Raw genomic sequence first — 21,102 nt, forward strand, 5'->3', positions numbered from 1 at the left:
TAACATACCTCTTTTAATACATTACTTTTGGTAAATACGCTGAACTGTGTGGATGTGATTTAATGCAATATACCTACAAACTAGTTTTACTGAGAGGAAAATACAAACTCTAGCTATTTCACTCTGATAGTTTCTCCTCTGTCCCCTCAGGCACAGCTATGCAGTACGTTAGCATGTTAGTGCAGTGCGTGACACCGCTCTGACAGCACTCTAAACATCAGAAGGGCTAAAGCTCATCTTGGCCGTCAGGGACATAAACATGGGGTACTTAAAATTAGAGATGGCTTGTTTATGGGTAAAGAGAGGCATATAAGGAAGATAAACTATGAGTAACATGACATAAACATAAACTTGTCCTATTTCAAAGCTAGGTACGCTCTTTTTTTAGACCTGCTACATGGTGTCAGCCGGAGTTAGCTAAAATTCCCTATCTGACTTTGTAGAAAACTGAGGCTATATGTAAAAGAGACCAGCGTGATTTATGCAAGTCAAGTAACAAGATGCTTCTCTAGTGTAAAAGGCAACTTTGTTGAGACAGAGACTTATGCACTGTGCAGAACTACACAATTCACTGTTGGGCTTTACAGTGTTTCTCTTCTGCAGCATTGTTCAGTGCCTCCTAGGAGGTCCTGAAGCTTCCCCTTCTTCCAAGGGGAACAGAACTAGTGTGCATGTGCTGTTCAAGTCCAGGTGCAGGGAGAGCAGGTGGACTAGGGCGGGACTGCCAGGGGACCACAATGGGCTCAGAGGCTTAGAAGGTCACAGTGGGAAGGGTGGCGCAGCTCAATCATCCCTCTACCCTAAGGGCGCCTTAGGGCTACACAGCTGTGAAAAGAGAGGAAATTCAGCCTATATACTGTACGTACAGCACACCACAATAAGTGTGCAGTGCACACCAATCCACAAGACACATATACCGCATACGTACAGCCATATAAAAAGAGAGCTCACACATATTTATAAACCAAGCAAAAATCCACACTGGACTCCCGTTTCTTCACATCCCTTGCTTTGTTCATTCCTCTCTTCATTCACAGATCATACATGGCCTTTGTACTCCCTCCCCCTTACCCTGTTTCGTTTCTCCCCCACTCCAAGTTCTTGCAGCAGTAGTGGGTAGTAGGTAGCCCGTGCCATCCATTATTCCCAGGCAGGAGTGCATTAAAGATTCATCTCTGCAGCTCAACCTCAAAGGAAAGACTATGACCCCTGGTATAGCTGCTGAATTATGGAGACCGCCAATAAAGTTGTTTGCCTTTGATCTCATTCTCAGCTTTCACTTTCCCAGGTGAACACATGGACACACACACCAAAGTGCTGTTATATACCCTATATTCCCTTTTTCCTCACTCTTGCCACTTCTTACACGTTTATTCTTCCCTCTTACAAACAAATTCCTCTAAATGATGTTTCCTCTTTGTATTTCTTCTTGTCTGCCATTTTCATTTATAGTCAAATAAATATATGAAACCAAAGGAAGAGAAAGCACTGGATAATAATAAAAAAGACAACCCAAAAGAAAACTTCTAAGATGTTGATGAAGCAGTGATGTTACAGTACCTGTCTGCATACTCAAGGACTGTCTGGTACTGTACATTTCACCTCTGTCATTAGCCTCTCTCAGAGAAATGTTGCTTGCAGCACCCAGTGGCAATGGTAGAAACACATCTGCTCACACGTGCGTACTGTTTATATTTAATCGATGTTGAGTGAAGGGTCCTGTTCAAAATGGCTGTCATTTGTCAGGCATTAATAATTCAGTCACATAAGCACAAACACAGAGTGATGAATTTGGAGGAAAGCACACATTTCCACAACAGACTGTGCAAAATGCCCCTCACCCGAAGGGGAGTTTTCACACCCAAGTTTCTGTTTACTTCTTCTTTGGACAACTACTCTTGTTCACAGCACTTCAAATATGACAGAGTCAAGAACAGCTGACACTGAAGCAACTGCAGAGAGCCATGGATACAAAATGGTTATATCAACAACTTCATAAACACGGAAAGAGCCCTGAACTCATCAGCCATGACTGTGGTCAGAGGTCATTTTATTATGCGCTATTATTAAAAGGTGGCTGCACTGTTGAGCATATTGGTGCATTAGCTTTCCTGTGAATAGTTTAATCCGACTGTTGACTGTTTCTTTAATAAGAAATATTGGATGACAGGTGAAGGTGGGATGCTCGTGTGAGTGAGAAAGGGCGTCCCAGTGTCCCATCCTGGACTCAATAAATCTGAACTGAAGTTGGCATTAGTTGCAAGGAGAACACAAGGAAGATCAGAAACGGGGAAGAGTGTAGATACATTATTCCTACACTCATGTCTGTGCTTATGCACACTCTAGATTCCTTGTTGATCAATGAGGTGTGGCCATCCTTTAGTGCCATATTATAACACGGAGTGATAAAATGCTTTTCTCAGAGGTACAAGAAAAAAAAAAAATATAGGCATAATTTAAATTTTCCAAATCTTACACAGTAAAAAAAAAGTATTTTACTGTGTATTTTACAGTTTTGTACTGTTCTTCTAGAATATCATTAAATTTACATAAATAGACTGTGATTTTACATTTAAAATGTAAATTAACGTAAAATCACTGTAAATGTAATAAAACATAATTTTCTTGTTTTTTAAATGTATTTGTCTGTACATATGCATATTTTGATTGTTAAAATACATTCATAAATGTATCATAATTTCACAAATATGTGTCCGTTATTTGAAAGATTGCACTGTTAAATTCAAATGTAATGCTATGGAAAAATATATAAAATGATTCTTATAAACTTTTTTACATCAAATAATTATTGTTATTATTGTTATTTAGGGCGGTCGTGGCTCAAGAGTTGGCAGTTCGCCTTGTAATCACAAAGTTGCCGGTTCAAGCCCCGGCTCGGACACTCGGTCGTTGTGTCCTTGGGCAAGACACTTCACCTACCACCTACTGGTGATGGCCAGAGGGGAATTATAAAGTGGAATTGTAAAGCGCTTTGATTGTGTTAAAAAGCGCTATATGAATGCAATCCATTATTATTTAAACCAACTGTTAACTGTATATTTCTGTACATTTAAGTATTATTATTCATATTGCTGCATTCATGGACCTTGTTTATAGGTAATTTCATTGTTTAATCACATTAAAATATTCCTAATGTAATGTTCTCATGTAAAATTAGGGCAACAAACTGTATTGTCATTACTGAAAATAACCGTATTTTCATGTGCAAGTTATTTTCTGTTATTTTATGCTATTATTTTGGCGCCCCAGCTGCCGGAATGTTACTTTTTTTTACTTTTTTTTAGGATTTTTTTTTTTACGCTGTATATTAAGGTCTTAGTGGGTGATGACAGTGTATCAAACAACATTACATTTAAAAGCATTCGAAACACAGACACACACACACAGTGGATAACTGTCTGTGGAGTTTGTCGCCAGCCTTCTGAAAGGGGCACATTGAGGTGTTGCACCAGTGATTTGGAAGTGAAAGACTACATTCCTGACTTTAGAAGTGTTCTGAGTGGCAGCATCAATGGGCAGGTGTGTGTTTGACGACACTTGGTGCAGACAGAAGGCAGAGGTGGGACCAAGTCATTGTTTTGCAAGTCTCAAGTAAGTCTCAAGTCTTTATCCTCAAGTCTCAAGTCAAGTCTCAAGTAATGTCAGGCAAGTCAGAGTCGAGTCTCAAGTCACTGGTGTAAAAGTCCGAGTCAAGTCACAAGTCTGAAACTTTGAATTTCAAGTCCTTTCGAGTCTTTAAAAAAAAAAAAACGAAAAAATAATGTTGCAGTTATGCTAAATGTAAATATTAGACCATGTAATTTTAAAATCTGTGTTTTTCTCAACACATGACAAAATAGTGAACTTAGAAAATATACACAAATTGTGAAATTGCACCTCTTTAAAATGCAGCTCAATTAAACCTAGCTCCAAGAATAATTTTCACCGACAGTTCTGAGATAAGCTGCATGTTATTCTTGGATGCGGTTGTAGGACCGGCTTTAAAATCGCATGACAAAAATATCATACACATTAAAAAAAACTGTATCACCAACGTAGCCTGGACAACATTTGCTAGTTAGATGAAGTCAGCTATCTCATCGTAGCATATTTATATGCATATTTATAATTATACGGTTCTTGGAGTGAGTGCATACACTCATGAAGTTTAGTAACTTCAGGTCACTGCAACAAGCCCAGGTACAGTTTACCGACGGATGGGTACAGGACCTTGAAATGCACCGTGTAGAACGAAAGACCATCGTACGTATCATAAGTTTACCAGTCTCACAAATTGTCGTCATAAATACACATTCCTTAACCGTTTATTAATAGGACCTTTGAGCTCAACGGTAATTAATTAGTAGTGGAAATAATTTCTGGTAGCGTTACAGAAATGTAGCAGTGACAACAATATTGTATGCTGTAATCACCGCGCGGATAGGAGGCGGCTGGCTTGACCGCGGCTCACAAATGACGGCTCACTTTACCGCAGTCTGTAATCGCACTGGGCAATTAGTGATACAAAAAACCTGTTTTATCCTGTGAATAAAAGTATATGTTTTTGTCAATGTACCATAATAACAGAAGCGAAACGCAATATTGTGTCAGGACAATTCACTATTTATGCACAATAAATAAAGGAGCATAGCGCGACAATTTCTGTTCAGCGCCAGACTTGCTTGTAACCTATATCACCAATTATGTTATGAAAATGACGTATTAACTACTAAAAAACACTGACCTTCGTGTAAATGCTTGGAGCAGACTAACCTGTGAGCTGGAGGGTTCTGGGACGTTATATTTGGTCTTTGAATGGCTGCAATCCAGGCCATCCGTAGCGTCTTTGTTACTTCGGAAACATGGCTTGAACAATTTCTCTTCAACGACGTAATCCGATAACAACCGATCTCTTTACCCGTCGGCTTCCCGTGGCTGTCATGCGACCGGCTATTGCAGTTAATAATACAACAGCTTCTTGACATTTTTGTGTTTCTTTTTATCGCTGTTTAACTGATTTTAATTGAAAGCCTGCGTGCGCTAGTACCGCTTGCCACGAGTTCCCAGAATCCTTTGCGGTTCTACCCGTGAATGACGTCACATTTTCAATCTCTATATAATATGCATGTTAAATTTTATATTTGGGGTAAAATATCAAGTCTTTTCAAGTAAACCGGTTCAAGTCCAATTCAAGTCCCAAGTCATTGGTGTAAAAGTCCAAGTCAAGTCACAAGTCTTAGAACATTTTTTCAAGTCAAGTCTAAAGTCATAAAATTAATGACTCGAGTCTGACTCGAGTCCAAGTCATGTGACTCGAGTCCACACCTCTGACAGAAGGCATTAGGCTTGCATGAAGGGAGCAACAAAGAGGGAGTAACACAGAAGGAATGTAGACAGGGACAAAGAAAGAACCCAAAGATATAGGAGAGGTGGAGGAAGATCTCAGAATGGGCGTCTATTGTCTTGTGTAGTCTGGAAGTGTAGTGGATGATGGGGTAGGTGCAGTTTTCTCTGTGGTGGGGTCGGGTGGGCTGTCCCGGGCTCTGTGGGGCCAGGCGGCGCTGCTGAACTGGGCCCTGGTCCAGATGGGCCTGGGCCCCCTTTCCCTGGCGTTGCCTACGGGGGTGCCTACTGGGGTCAGCTGGCGAGCTGGCCCCAGGGAGGGGTCATCTCAGGTCCTCCAAGGTATGGAGGCCTATCTCCCCCCACGACTTCCCCTACCAGTGGCAGATGCCCTCAGACATCAGTGCGTTGGTGGTTCCTTGGTGTCCGGGGATGGGCATCCAGGTACTGAAGGATATAAAAAAAACAACAACAGCAATAGAATAATATTAAACACAAAGTGAACCCGTCTTCCTTCATTAAATAGGTTCTTTTAGATGTTAAGGAGGAATTGACTTAACCAGGCTGGCGGAGAATGAAGACAACCGGACACCTGCGGCAGATGGGGAATCAGTGAACTTTTATTGAGACAGAGACAACCTCTCAACACAGCTCACATCAGGAGATTCCCAAGATTTGCTGTGAGGATGGGTATATATTCTCTAAAACTTACAGGAGGGGGTTGTGAGGAAAGTGCTGCATTAGCAGAAAAACAACTCCATAAAAGGAAATCGGCCTTGGGTGTTCTAGTCTCTTCGCTTGCAGATATCTTGCACCTGCAGGATGAGGCGATCGCTTCTTATCGCTCTCAAGGCCAAAGTCGTGAGCACATTTTTATTACACAGTTGCACAGTAACTTTAAAGCTTGAACAATATTTAAAGCTGAATAATGTTTGATCAGATTATATTTTCTTCAAATCCCCCTTTTGACCCATCTTAAATGGGTCAACACACAAAAATAAGTAACATTCAAAGGAACACAGAGACGTGTCGAAGCCTGGCTCGAAAAACTCCTCGGGTCTTATCATTTGTCTTTATCTGTCATTGCAGATGAGGAGAAAAGAGTCCAGGCACCACCCTGCCCAGGGGTCGGCTGCAAGCAGTCTCGGTTCCAGACGAAAGCAGTAACAGCTGTCCTGCACACAAGGATACAACGAGTCAGTGCAACCAGGGTAGTGACACAAAATTAACAGTTCCTGTAACCCAGCAACCAAAAAGCATAAGTAATGATAAAAATGTGGAGAGTACAGAGTATACTATAATAATGAGAGATATAAACGTGAAAATGTGAAAGAATAAATCAACAGTAAAATAAACCCAGAACGGTAACTGCTAAGGATATTCAAAAGTGAATATGGTAAAACGTGAGGAAGGGGTGTGGAAAAAAACAATTTATATCCAGTGGTGGGAGTACACATTCGCTCAGGCTTAAGTCCGGAGACCCTGAGAACATCGCTTAACCCTCACAACCCGACCAGACACAGTTCAACCAGATATATCCTCCAAGAGGAAGTGGGTGAGGGAAACAATTAATAACAAGCCTAATACAAAACACCACAGAGAAACAACCATTCTAGAAGCATTTAAACAAGAGAAAGACGATAATGTTCGTCACCCTCACGATCAGAGTTTTCATCATCCGTTGGCGAGGAGGTGGGAAGTTGACTAGCCAATAAAGGCATCTGCCGGGCGAGATCCTTATCCTCAGGAGTGAGAGCTGTAACAATCAGTCTCTGGAAGAGGGATCGAATGCATGGAATACAACAGCAACCGCAGGTGACTAGGACAGCAACAAAAACTGAGATGGAAACTAGGACGGAAGCTACAAGGGCCTTATATTTGCCAAACATGTTAAGCCAAGAGTCCCACATGGCAGTATCAACGCCCGAGTGTTTCTTCATTTTAACAGTAAGAGCTGTGAGCCCAGTAATAGCTTTAGTGAGGGAACCATCAGGAGCTGTGTTATTGGGGATATAGGTACAGCACTCCTGACCAAAAAGGCTGCAGACTCCGCCTCTTTCTGCGAGGAGAAAATCCGTTGCGACCCTGTTTTGGAAAGCCATTAGGGAAGTGGCAGATAACTGTGCATGCACAGCTTCAAAACCATCTCGAGTGTAATTAGCCAACAGTTGCACATTAAAGTGAATGTAGTTAATTCTGTCTACATTCGCATTTATTTCAACCATCCAAAGTATCGAGGCCCATCCTGCTTTAACCTGGTCTCGCAGTTTATATTCATCGGGGACCCCACGGGGTATACCTACAGCATCAATATAGGTTGGATTATGAGCTGAACCTGGGATTAGAGAACGTTTAGAGCGGCGTTCAGAGGAGGATGGGAGGCCAACTTCGTGTACTTCTATAGAGAGATCTACTGGAGTGACTAAAACAGGTAAAATAAGAGTTATGAGAGCGCAAAGACCTGACGCATCCCGAGGGAAACCATCATATAACTTGTTATTGCCACACCACCACCACAAATCAGCCCTAGCCGTAGGTCGGAAGTTTGGTTTCATAACCGTCATCTCAGTGCACCAAGAAGAGTTCAAGCTACCTAGTTTTACTGCATTGCCAGTCAGGTTAATACAAGTGAAATTGTTCACAGCTACATCTGAAGAAAAGAAAGGTGGTTTATTAGAGACCGAGCGTTGAGTTTTAGGAAAGTGGTTTTCCAGATATGAGCAATGACCTCGTTTTGTATTGTTCATAAGATGCAGGAGGCATGCACTATTGACTGGCGCCGGTACAACTCTTAAAGTGGGGCGGGCTCCCATACACACTATGCAGTCGGAAGCCGTCTTGTCAGCAGCTTGTTCAGCTAGTAGTAACCAGTTGTTTGTTGCTCCAGAAATACCGGTTAGAATTTGGAAGAGGTCATCTTTAGACATTTTATTTGTGTCTACAATGCGTATTCGGCCGTTTCTCCCCCCGTTTGTATATGTCACCGGAGGGCCATTAAAGGTGGGGTTATCATCTTTAACTACAGAGCTTGGAGCTGCACCAACGCTAGGGCATATTTCCATTTGCCAATACAGGGCGGTGCGATCAGTCCAAGGGGCAAGTATAAATTGTTGACAGGAGGTCAAGGCCAGATCCTTTAGGGTAAAAATTAAGCCTGAAAGATCCGGTTTTTTTGCTATTCTGAGCATATTTTGGTTTCTCCAGTGCAAAGCCTGACCCCTAGAGTGCTTGGACCAATCGAGGTCCGTTTCTGACACTAAACTGGACCACTTCCACTGATGCCAACCTCCCAGGGTTATATACCACACTGAGGAGGAGAGATGTACTGCAAGGTTAAAAAGATCCCCCCCTTGGTCTTTGGTGACGGGAGTGACTGGGAAGCTAGCGAAATCTATTTCGACTACCCAACTTTTATTGTTGGGGACACAGAGAGTAATCATTCTAGTCGTACTTGGGGTGCAGGAGGTAACCGTGTGTCGTTTCTTTCTAAATGGATCGGGCGTGGGCAAAACTGGAGAGGAAGTGGTGGGCAAGACCCTAGGGGCTACATTTGTCAGATTGGGACTGTCAGAAGGGGGCGAAGCTTTTGAACTTGAAGGTGTCAGAAGTTTCGGGGGCCCTTCACAGATCAGGATTATGCCAATGGGAATGAGACCCAGGGCCAGGAAGCAAACAAAGACGCAACATCTTTGCCTGCCTGTCATTTCAGGGGGAAAGGGCCAAGACATGTTTACTTAGCTTGGATGTCTTCTAATAGAGGATGATGGGGCAGAGAAAGGTGGTCCAGTTCCCCCCACCTCGCCAAGGGCGTGTTCTAGGAGTTAAAGAGCAACAAAAAGTATCAGTGACACAACTTTAAATGAGCTTTCAGCGGTTAAAACTATTGCAATGTAAAATGTAAATCTTAAAAACTCAAGCCAATATAAAAGCAAAGTCATAAAAGATGTTAAAAATAGAAAAATAAAAATGTTTAGTTCAGTATGAAGAACACCCCCTTTTGTAACCAGCCGGCTTGTAGGTTGAGTTTTGGCTCCCTCAAGTGGTTGGTGATGCTGTTGCAGCTCCTTCTGACAGGTCCTTCTGCACCTCTCTTAAGGTTCTTCCTGGTTCGGTGGCAGCAGCGCACTGTGTGTAATGAAACCAGGTGTCACCTTTCCCTTCGAGCCTGACAGCGTGGGAGGTCCGCTCTGTTATGCGGTAAGGGCCTGTCCAGCGAGGCTCAGCCCACTTTCTCTTTGTGACTTTCAGGAGGACGTAGTCCATTCCAGGTGTAGCCGCCTCTTTCAGCTCTTGCTGGTTTCTTTCAGCGACCTGTGAGGAATACTGGGCGACAAAACTGCGGAGCATGTTATAATATGTCCTCGGATCGAGGTCTGAATCAGCTTCATCCGACATTAACAGGCGAGAGGAGGGGCCAGGAAAAGGCCTGCCATGCTCCAACTCAAATGGAGTGTAACCAGAGGTTTGATTTACTGAGCATCTTATGGACATTAATGCAAGAGGCAATGCCTTAACCCAATCTAATTTGGTCTGTGCACAGATTTTAGCCAATTTAGTTTTTAGAGTTTGATTCATCCTTTCCACTTTCCCCTGGGATTGGGGGTGGTAAACTGAGCCAAACTTATGTTTCAAACCTAATGCGGCTTCAACCCTCTGCAGATCGTGGTTCCTGAAATGTGAACCATTGTCCGACCTTATGACCTCGGGAAACCCATGCTGTGGTATATAATGATTAATCAGACACTTCACCACAGTTCTACTGTTTTCACTTGCTGTCGGCCAGGCTTCTGGCCAACCTGAAAATGCATCCACAGCCACCAGCAGGTACCTGTAACTGCCTACTCTGTCCACCATGTCTGTGTAATCAATGATTATTTCTTTCCCTGGGCAAAGTGGGATGGGGAAGTACCCTGCTATTGGCTTGAAGGCGGGCTTGATTCCAAATTGGTTGCACTCCTTACAGGTTTTAACCATGTATTTTGTCATGTCTTTTAGATAAGGGTGCCACCAGGCGGCTAAGTTCCTCATCATTTGTGCAGGTCCCACATGCCCCACTCCATGTGCCTCTTCCATTGCTGTCTGTCTGACCCCTGGCGGTAGAATGGGCCTTCCATCTGGGCCACGCCAAACATCTGTGTTTGTGGCCCCTCTTGTTACCCATAATGATTTTTCCTGGGGGCTGGCTTTGTCCTGTAACTCTCTGATTGTGGCTAGGCCTAGTTGTATGGGTGGTCTTTCTGGAGGGGGTGTGGCTTCTGGGTCCATTACCATAATCAGGGAGGGTAAGTAACCAGCTGTCTGCTTAGCTACTAAGTCGGCCTGTTTGTTACCTAATGCCACTAAGTCCAATCCGGCACTGTGTCCTTTGCATTTTACCACTGCCACCTTAACAGGTAACAACAGTGCTTCCGCTAATTCCCTCATTTCTATCTCATGTTTAATAGGCTTTCCGCTGGCTGTCAAAAAACCAGCTCTTAGCCACTGCTTGAGCTCCACATGCACTGCTCCCACAGCATAAGCTGAATCACTGTATATATTCACTTTCTGTCCCTTTCCCATCCTTAAGGCTTCAATCACCGCTCTCAGTTCAGCTCTCTGTGCAGACTGTTGTCCTGTCAACTGCTCTGCCTTCACTGTTTTCCATCTCATGTCTGTCTGTTCCACTATTGCCCATGCAGCCTTCAACATTCCACTTTCAGTTCTGAAACAACATCCATCTGTGAACCAATCTTTTTCTGCATCCATTAGAGGTTCTGCCTGCAAATCTGGCCTGATTTTCTCCTGTACCTGCACAACCTCTTCACACATATGTGGTTCCCCTGATCCCATGTGATCAGCCATGTTTATGCCTTCATGTGAGTAGGAGATGTGTGGTGCTTCCAAAATGGTACTGAGGCGTCTCTGCCTGAGTGAAGTGAGTGTGAAGGCCTGTGAGGAGACGTAGGCCACCACACTGTGTGATGTCAAAATTTTTAGTGGGTGGTTCATCACTATGTGTGCTGTTTTCTGAATGATTTTTGCAAGTCCAGAAACGTGTTGTGTGCACGGTGGGTGGCGTTTTTCAGTGTTGTCAAGCATTACGCTTACATATGTCAACACTTTTCTCTCTCCCCCTTTTTTCTGGAACAGGATACCATTGATATGGGTTCCAGTTCCAGAAACATCAAGATGAAAAGGCAAAGCATAATCTGGCACAGCAAGGTCAGAGGCGACAGAAAGCTGTTGTTTTAACTTTATAAACGCCTGTTCTGTTTCTGTAGTCCATGAGAGGGGAGCAGAGAGGTTTCTCATGCCTTGTTCATTTACCAAAACGCGCAAAGGGGAAGTAAGGCCAACATAGTCTGGGACATAGGTCCTGCTGTAACCAGTCAGGCCCAAAAATGACAACATGTCTTTTACAGTTAGAGGTTTTGGATGGTGCAAAATGGAGTTCCTGTGTTCTGGGGACAAGGAAATACCGGACTGTGAGACCATGCGGCCTAGAAAAGAAACCTGTTTTCTTGCAATCTGTAGTTTGTTTTTGCTCACTTTAAAACCTGTGTTGGCCAGGTGGTGAAGTACCACTCTGGTGGCCTCCAAACAGATGTCAGCCGTGGGGGCAGACAGCAAAAGGTCATCCACATATTGTATTAACATGCAGTCAGATGGTAGTGGGCTGGTTTGTAAAAGTTCTTTCAAACACTGATTAAACAGTCCTGGGGAGAGGGCAAATCCCTGTGGTAAGCGAGTGTAACGCCATTGTCGGCCTCTAAATGTAAATGAGAAAATGTCACGCAGTGACTCACGAAGTGGGAGGCAGAAAAAGGCATTAGCCAAGTCAATGCAGGTGAACCAGGCATGAGATGGTGGGAGGTTGGTCAAGGCAACATAAGGATTAGGCACAGGCAAAGTAGGAGTGCCAAGTAAGGCATTAATCCTTCTCAAATCATGTGCCATTCTGAACTTCCCCGTGCCTTTTTTCTCAACGGGTAGGATGGGCGTGTTCCACTTAGAGCAGGAGGGCTCCAAGACACCGGCAGTGACCAAACCAGAAATTGTTTCTGCAATCCCAGCCTCAGCCTCCGGTCTGTGTGGGTACTGAGGCTGCCACAAAGGGGTAGCAGATGACAGTTGAAAAGAGACTGGCTCCACATCAACTAAACCTACATCTGTGGGTCCAAGGGACCACAAACAATCTGGAAGAGAGTCGAGTAAAGGCGCAGCATCACAGTGGTCTGTGTGTTCTCTTCCATGTGACCCGCTGACCACTCCATGTTGCAGTGTTGAGGAATTAAAGCAATCATTTAAAATTTGGTATGTCTTGGTAGATGGAGAAAACAAAACCTGTGGGAGTTTTGTAGGTGTCCAGTCAGTGGCCGCAAGGGAACGTTTAACCATTCCACCCAGCTCCTTAGCCTGGTGTCCAGGATGTAAGGCCAGTGACACATGGGGAGCTGCCTCATCAGACATCATGTACCACTGTAATTGATCTGTTGTAAAAGTAACCGCTGCTGCCACTCCCTCCGGTGCCGCAAAAATGCACGACATGTTCAGAGACCAAGCCCGCCCCTCACACTGCTCTTGGAACATGTGCTGGTACCAGGTGGTGTCATGCCTGTCATAAAACAGTGTAACATGAGGTGGGTCAGGGGGAGGGACATAAGGATGTAGGAGTGAGAGCCACGGCCGCCATTGCTGAAAAGCAGTCCAAACTCCTGGTTCAGCAGGTGTTTCAACTTCCAATAATGCCCAGTAGATGTCAGCAGAGTCCGCCAAACAGGAGGAGGGTTGCAGCAGAAACTGACCACCTCCCTCTGGCCCATCAGAGCAGGGAAGTACAACCCCAGTAGGGAGAGTCACAGTTAGGCCTTGTGAAGAGCAGAGTATTGTGGCTCCTAATTTAATCAACAAGTCTCTTCCCAGTAAATTCACAGGCGCCTGTTTTGAACAAACATAGCTGTGTAACAAGGTCTGATCTCCAACCGTTGTGGGGAGGGGCACGGTGTAAGGCAGAGTTTTAGGTTCCCCAGATATGCCCACCACTGTAATCACTCTGTCAGTAAGTCTTTCACGAGCAACATCCTTAATGGTGGAGTACGTAGCTCCAGTGTCCACTAAAAAGCTGCTTCTTCTTCTATCTACAGTTATGGACAGCATAGGGTCCGCCGTTGTCCCTTCACCGTCCTGGGCAGTCTGTGGGGTGTCCTATAGCTGGGGACCACCCTCGTAGTACTCCCACCCCATCACAGGCATCTGTGGGGCCGGGGGCACTTCAACTAAAGCACCACGAGGTCCACCTCTGTGGCCAGGATGCTGATAGGGCCCACCACGGGCTCCCCTGCCTCTTCCAGCAGCCGGGTTCAAAGGGCACGCTTTAGCCCAGTGTCCAGGTTGTCCACACCGGAAACAAACATACATCTGGCCTCCCCTACCACCTCCCATCTGACCCCTTCCCCTGAAACCACCTCTGTTTCCTCCAAATGGGGAACCTCTCTGCCCATAAGGGGCCGGGGAGTGATAAGCACCATACTGGGGGGGCTGTGGATCAGTTGGCCATGGGTTCGGATACAAATCAGGGGCAACTGGACCAGGAGGGGGAGCCGCAGCGGCCACAAGTTGCTTTTTAGGCTTGTCACCTTTTCCACCCAGGTCGTTTTTAGCTTTCTGCAGCTGAACCTTCAACAGTTGCAACTGTAAATCTTCGACGCTCTCCGCTTTATCATCAGACTTAATCTGCACTTTGTTAAGATTAAAAATCAAATGTTTCTTCCAGATTGCAAAGTCACAGTCCTGCAAATCAGGATTATCCTCCATTTTCTGGCTTACTGACTCCGGAATGCCCCTCAGCACCGCCCTTCTAAACCACATGCTCTGTGAACAAGTCCTACTGGGGTGATGACCTGTATGGTTCACCCAGTCTTCAACAGCCTGATTTAGATAATGGGTGGGATTTTGCTTTCCCTCCCATTTAAATTTCTGTAAGGTGCCTTGATTTTTGGGTGGGAATTGTTTGCGCAGGGCCGGTCCAATAAACCTCAAGGCCTGCATTAGTGGCACCTCGTTCTCATGCATGGTAGTACCCGCATTTTGTTCCAGGTCCGCTGCCTGAGATCGGGATGTGCACCTAGTTATAATAGCTCTAAAATCTCCCAGTGCGAGGTCCTGTCCAGCTGTGTATTTATCCAAACCAGCCAACCAGGCATTCCCTCCCTCCGTTATGTCAGGGAGTTTGTCCACTAGGGCCTGGACATCTCCGAATGAATAAGGTTGATACACTGGTCTACGTTGCGCTTTAGTCTGGACCAGGGGAAATATGCCTGGAGGCTGAGGCACAGGGCCCTTAGATCTAGTCTGATATCCTAAACTGGGAGGGGTAGAGGGGGGTGTATTGTTAAGGTCACTGAGTTCATCATCAGTATCCTCAGTTTCTTCCCCGCCTGGTGGGGTAGCAGTGTCAGCAAAAACGTGGGCTAAACTCATCTGTGTTTCCGGATCCTGACGGCCCACCAAAGACATGGTAACTGTGACATTTGGTGAAGTGCCAGGCTCAGTTTTTGCAGTAGCGGTCAGATCTCCTTTAACAGCGACAGGAGTGCTGGCAAAGGGGTTGGACCGGGAAAGAGGGGCTGACGCAACACGATTATTCACCTGGACCACTGACCTATGTTCATTTAAGCAGCTGCGTAATGCTGCTTCTTGATCAGTTAATTGTTGTTCAGTGGGTTCCTGTCTGTTCATTCGAACCGCAAATGGTGCGCTCGCAAAGGGGTCAGTTAGGCCCTCAGATCCGGTTCCAAAACAATGGGACATAGAAGAGGGGGCTCTACTACTAGCTGAGGATGTCGCCGACAGAGAGGAGCTTCCTGGGCAAAAATGCTTGGTATCTATGGGAGTTGGAGCTACGGGCGGTTCTTCTCCAATAGTCATTATTCCACCAGAGATATTAAGTACCGGATATATGCCTGCTGAGGGAGGAGTTGAGGCAGAATAGGGAGGTGGCTGAGACCTATTTTTCTTCATGTGTGGTTTTGCAGTTTCCCATAAACACACCCAGTGATTAAATTTAGCTTTGCGGCCTGCGTGCTTATCTGCTTCCTTTCTGTGTCTCACCCCGCTCATCACACCTGCACCTGCTGCTGCTGAGTTGGCTTCTTCCTCTTTCTCTTTTGCCTGCATAGCCTTATTCTGCCAAATTATTCCCCAGTTACCACTACTCCCCTCGTCCTTTCCCTTTTCTTTCATTAACCTTTCAGCTGTTTTCCTCAATGACTCTTTCTGCTTTTTTGCTTCTTTAGGCTGGTGTGTGGAGTTGATGACTGTCTCAACACATGTTAATTGTTCTCCCAATGTGCTAAGAATAACACCGGGACCCCAACCATCATCATTAGTTTCTCGATCTAATTCTCCATCCATTTTACTGTCAATGGAGGAGTGTTCTTTTATTGATTTTAAAGGAGAATTTGGGCCAGCTGGGTTTCTGCCTCTGTTAGGCACTAACAGCTGGGGCGCTGCTTTAAAGGTGAGTCAGCACTGAAATATCCCTTCAGGTGTTACCAAGCTTCTACCAAACCGGAGTCTGGCGGGTAACCTTGCCTAGAGCTTCCTGATAGGGGTGCTAGTTGGTTGTCACCTTGTTCACACGTCTCATTCACACTTCATACATTACCTGCAGTCACTCATTACCCTCCTTATGTATGTAATAAATGTGTAAAAAAAAAAAAAAATTCTATGTGTGGTGTATTACTTTAACCAAAAGAGGAACCTAGTTCCTTTAATTGTGTAATCTGTGAACAACGGAGAACCAAACTGTCCTGCCCAGTGTTCCACAGCAAGCATTCAGCGTGTATTTATGTGTGTCCAATATCAAACAGAACATCAAAACATTTAAAACACTAAAATCATCGGGGTTTTAAGAAGAGATCCGTTTTCTCCTATTGATCAAAGGGACCCCTCCTTTGGACTCCAACCAGTACTTCTCCTTTTTAAGTTTTAGAGGATCTTTTCTAATAAAGTCCTCTGGGCCTTCCTAACCCTTCTGTAGTTTAGAGAATATTACTAAAAAATATTCTCAAGGCCTTTAACCTTTTAATTTGTTTAGAAAGGCGTTACTAATAAACCCTTTCAAGGTCCCAGACCTGCACTGAGGTATGTATCCGACACCGGAGAGCAACCCGTCGGCTGCAACCGTGGTCAGACCTCAGTTCACTCTTATCTTTATTCACTTATTCACTTATTTCTTATTCACTTATCTCTTATTCACTTGTCTGATTCTCAACAAGCCTTAAGTAAGCCAGACAATTTTGGTTATGAATTACTAGGAGTTTGGACACTAAGTATTTTTATAATGTTCAATATAGCAGAAATAAAAGGTCTGCTTACCTTGTTTTTTGTGTGCACACAGCTTTTGTCCAAACTCCGTTCACTCAGACCACGGCCGAAGTCCTCCCATCCGTTCCAGTTGGCCTGGAGCGGATCCTGTTCGTGACGCCAATTGAAGGATATAAAAAAAACAACAACAGCAATAGAATAATATTAAACACAAAGTGAACCCGTCTTCCTTCATTAAATAGGTTCTTTTAGATGTTAAGGAGGAATTGACTTAACCAGGCTGGCGGAGAATGAAGACAACCGGACACCTGCGGCAGATGGGGAATCAGTGAACTTTTATTGAGACAGAGACAACCTCTCAACACAGCTCACATCAGGAGATTCCCAAGATTTGCTGTGAGGATGGGTATATATTCTCTAAAACTTACAGGAGGGGGTTGTGAGGAAAGTGCTGCATTAGCAGAAAAACAACTCCATAAAAGGAAATCGGCCTTGGGTGTTCTAGTCTCTTCGCTTGCAGATATCTTGCACCTGCAGGATGAGGCGATCGCTTCTTATCGCTCTCAAGGCCAAAGTCGTGAGCACATTTTTATTACACAGTTGCACAGTAACTTTAAAGCTTGAACAATATTTAAAGCTGAATAATGTTTGATCAGATTATATTTTCTTCAGTACACACCGGCTCACTCATTGGTGGCTGCTTGTCGGGGCCTGGAGCCTGGGGCTTGCTCGGGCCACTTCGGGGGTGGGGTGCCCTCAGCCTCTCGGCCTGGGGCTCGGTCACTCTGGCACAGCTGGCTGCCGGCCGAGCTCACAGGCACGCCACTGCAAACCCCCCTGGCTTCTGCTCCGCGGCTGCTGAGTGACCCCTCATCTGGGGCTCTCGTCAGCTCTTTCTGGGACAGTGGCGCGGCTGCCCCTCTGTTGGTCTTCCTTGGTCTCTTGTGTTCTGAGGGCCTCTGGATGTCCGGAGTTTTGATCTCCTCCATACCTGCTTCATGCCCTGGAGGACGGGGCTGTGGCCCCCCACACCCTCTAGCAGATCATTACATGAAGGAACCTTTTAAAAACAAGCGCGCTCATGCTCACAGGTGTACACACGGGTGCTCACACACACAAACTACACCCTTTTTGGCTCCTACCTGAAAGCACACTGTGCGCTGTCGGACTTACGTGCTGCACAATAATGTTTAATATTTAGTATTTACAGTTATATTCCCATAGATCATCATGATGTTGTTTATTATATTGTTCTCTTTTTCTTCTGCTTGTTTTCTCTTTTTTCTTTCTCAACAGGTGATCCAGGTGATTGATATATGTATTTTTTGTCTGCTTATTTTGTTGTTTTTTGTTTTTTGCCCCTTATCCCCGTCCCTCTTCTCCACTGTTTGTCTTTCCCTCTTTCTTTCTCCCCTTTCTTTTCCCCAGTCAAGTCTGTCCCGTATTTAGCAAGTGAAAATAACGTCCAAAGACATGCAGCTTGTAGGGATAGGTTAATTGGATAATCCAAATTGCCACTAGGTGTGAATGTGAGTGTGAATGGTTGTCTGTCCCTATGTGTTAGCCCTGCGACAGACTGGCGACCTGTCCAGGGTGTACCCCGCCTTTCGCCCTATGACAGCTGGGATAGGCTCCAGCAGCCCCCGCGACCCTGAAAAGGATAAGCGGAAGCGAATGGATGGATGGATGGAAAATAAAATAAAATGAACAATAAAAGGTGAATCAAATAGACCAATACTGCAAGGCTGGGATGGTCCATTTGGTAAAGTAAATCTGTTGGGCATCTTTCTTCGCCTTTAGACAATAATTCTGATGGCAAAAGAGCCAAACGGGACAGGCAAAAAAAAAAAGAAAAAAAAAAAAAAGAAAGAAAGAAAGAACCCAGAGGAAGTAATGCAAAGCAAAGTAATGTTGTTTCCGGGAAAAAAAATAATAAAAAGATTAATGTTCCTAAAAGAAAGGTGACTTTCCAATGTCAATGAAATCCACCAGTTTTTGTTCTCTCTTTTTCGCATCATTGTTGATTTTTTTTTTTTTTGAAGGTCACGGATATTGTTCTTGTTATAAAAAGAACACACAGATCTAATTTTTACAGTTGTACAATAGGCAACAGCATGAAGTCTGATATAGTCTGGCATAGAAGTGAATTATTTGCTTCATTTACTCCAAAGACTACCACAAAGGTAATGTGTTAAAATCACTCATCCTAAACTAACGCATATTACCTATAACAATGCAAACAAAAATGCATTTTTCTAGAACATATATGCAAGACCTAAAATACCATACTGATGAACGTTTTTGATGTCACCTGTAAGTTATATTTCATTTGCAGCTAACTGTGCACCACCTTTATCTGAGCATTATACTATATCAACCATCCAAAGCACATCACGAATATAGTGCTGAAGGCATAGTGATTGAAAGCTGTGTGAAATAAAAAGGGAGTGTGACACCGCTTGAGCAGTCCCACATGACCCATTCACAATCGTCCACATTAGAAGACAATGGAAGTCTCAGAGAGAATACAATGTGATTCATCACACAGTCTTCAGTACCACAATGAGAAAGAGATGAAAGGTAATAAATCATTCTTGACTTATGTGACCCTTTTACATAATTCTATCCCTTCTAAGTTTGGCATTGCACAAAACTACTGCAAACCTAACATTACCTGTGGCAGAAGCCTCAGTTTAAGATAACTAACTCACACACAGCGCACATGAAACACACAACTAATTGCACATGCAATCCATGATAACATTATTGAAGGATCGATAACAGATGCATGGTGTGTTTTCATCATCTTACATCTGAGAATTTTTACGTGCTGTGAAAATATCATGCAGGAATCTTTTTTGCTTTCAGCTCTAGCAGGGTTATAACCATGGCTGATAATAGTCTGTTAAAAACTGTTGTTTGAATCAGCAGTTTACCTAATGTAATTGGGATCACACCGAAGCAAAGGTAAATAGAGCTCGAAAGCTAGCCGAGCTGTGTTTAATGTTTCATATAAATGTACCCTTGGAATAGTTTACAAGATATCTGTACATGTCTTGATGGATTAAGATTTTACAATACGCTTTGCTTGCGTGCGTGAATGGAATCAAGGGAGCCGAAGCAGCAATGTCACTGTCAAGGTTACTTATTATTTTATAGAAGGCCATTCTTCCTACCCTCCCCCACTTCTGTTACCACCATGCACTACATACACTCTTTTTTTGTGTGTGACGCAAATGAATATGTTCACGCGTGTGCTCACACATACAGGTGTTATTATATATATATTAATGTCTATGTGCATGTGCACAGTGGGCTTGCATCTGTGTGAGCGCATGTGTGCTTGTGTTGTCAAGGCCTCCAGGAGATGCTCCTCCAGGGTGTCATTTTATCTCGCACCTGTTCCATCTCCTTCATAGTTCATTCTTTATACAGCCTCCTAATCTGCTGAGATGCTACTAAGCACACATATCGTATTGATTTCTGCAGGGTAAAGCTCTCTGATTGGTGCCTTTGATAGAACCATCACCATGGAAATTAGATAAGACAAGTGTTGCTGTATCGTCAGCTGAGCCGAACTCAGCCAGTCATCAACAGCCTGCTCTGTCTGTTTAATGACTATTGCAATGAATGCAGACACAGGCTTTGCAGAAAAAGAAGCCAGATCCCTGTCATTACATTGCCACTGCTAAAAGTCTCTGTTTTGTTAATATTCATATATATATAGGGTTTTGTTTGTTTGTTTTTTGTTTTAAATAGTAACATTATAAAGTATTTTTCTTCTTCTAGGGAATTAACAAGAAACAAACAAAATATCATGTCACTGCCTAACTGCACTCATTAATTTATGGAACCACATACCTGTGCTTATATGAGTTATTGTTCTTTCACTATTACATTGCATAGTATTCATAATGTATACTTCATAACTACAGCCCTCTCCTATTTTTCATTTTCTTAAACCAGATAACTTTGCACCATCACAAAGAAATAAGAACACAACATTATGGCACTGGCATTGCATTCAATAGAAATTAAACTAAGAGGTTGGTTGCAGAAAAAAAAGAAAATCCATGCAATATGCAAAAAAAGATGCTAGATTTAAATTATAAACACTCAAATAAAAAAACTGTTAAAATACAAAACAGCCATCTGCATATTAACACAATATATTGAACTGAGTTTAATGAGCTGTATCCAGCAGTGAATCAGCTGAGTGGAAATCAACTAGGGCATTCTTTGTCAGTAATTTTTTTTAAATTCCGGTGGCAGAGACATATGAAACTGAGCCTAAAAACAGACATGCTTTAATCACGAAGAACAGAAAAGATGAAAATGAAATTGAAGCAGGGATTCTTTAGTTTGTTTTGCTTTTCTTTTACTATAATTTATGTTAAATTGTGTTTCCTAAATGCAATCTGCAAACGTATAGAAAGACTGTATGCAAGCAAA

The 21,102-nt window shown here is 43.7% G+C and overlaps 1 protein-coding gene across 1 annotated transcript; it reads right to left on the reverse strand.

Moving 5' to 3' along the window:
* Positions 1-9,267: 9,267 nt before the first annotated feature.
* Positions 9,268-13,489, reverse strand: LOC113027022 (uncharacterized). Its single transcript, XM_026176400.1, has one exon. The coding sequence runs from the start codon at positions 13,477-13,479 to the stop codon at positions 9,379-9,381; it is 4,101 nt and encodes a 1,366-aa protein (XP_026032185.1). The 5' UTR covers positions 13,480-13,489; the 3' UTR covers positions 9,268-9,378.
* Positions 13,490-21,102: the final 7,613 nt, after the last annotated feature.

The sequence above is a fragment of the Astatotilapia calliptera genome, chromosome 7 (assembly GCF_900246225.1).
Source record: "Astatotilapia calliptera chromosome 7, fAstCal1.2, whole genome shotgun sequence".
Taxonomy (NCBI): Eukaryota; Metazoa; Chordata; class Actinopteri; order Cichliformes; family Cichlidae; genus Astatotilapia; species Astatotilapia calliptera.

Coding starts and splice junctions, on each gene's coding strand:
- LOC113027022 (XM_026176400.1), bottom strand. CDS start 13,479: ATGCTGTCCATAACTGTAGATAGAAGAAGAAGCAGCTTTTTAGTGGAC.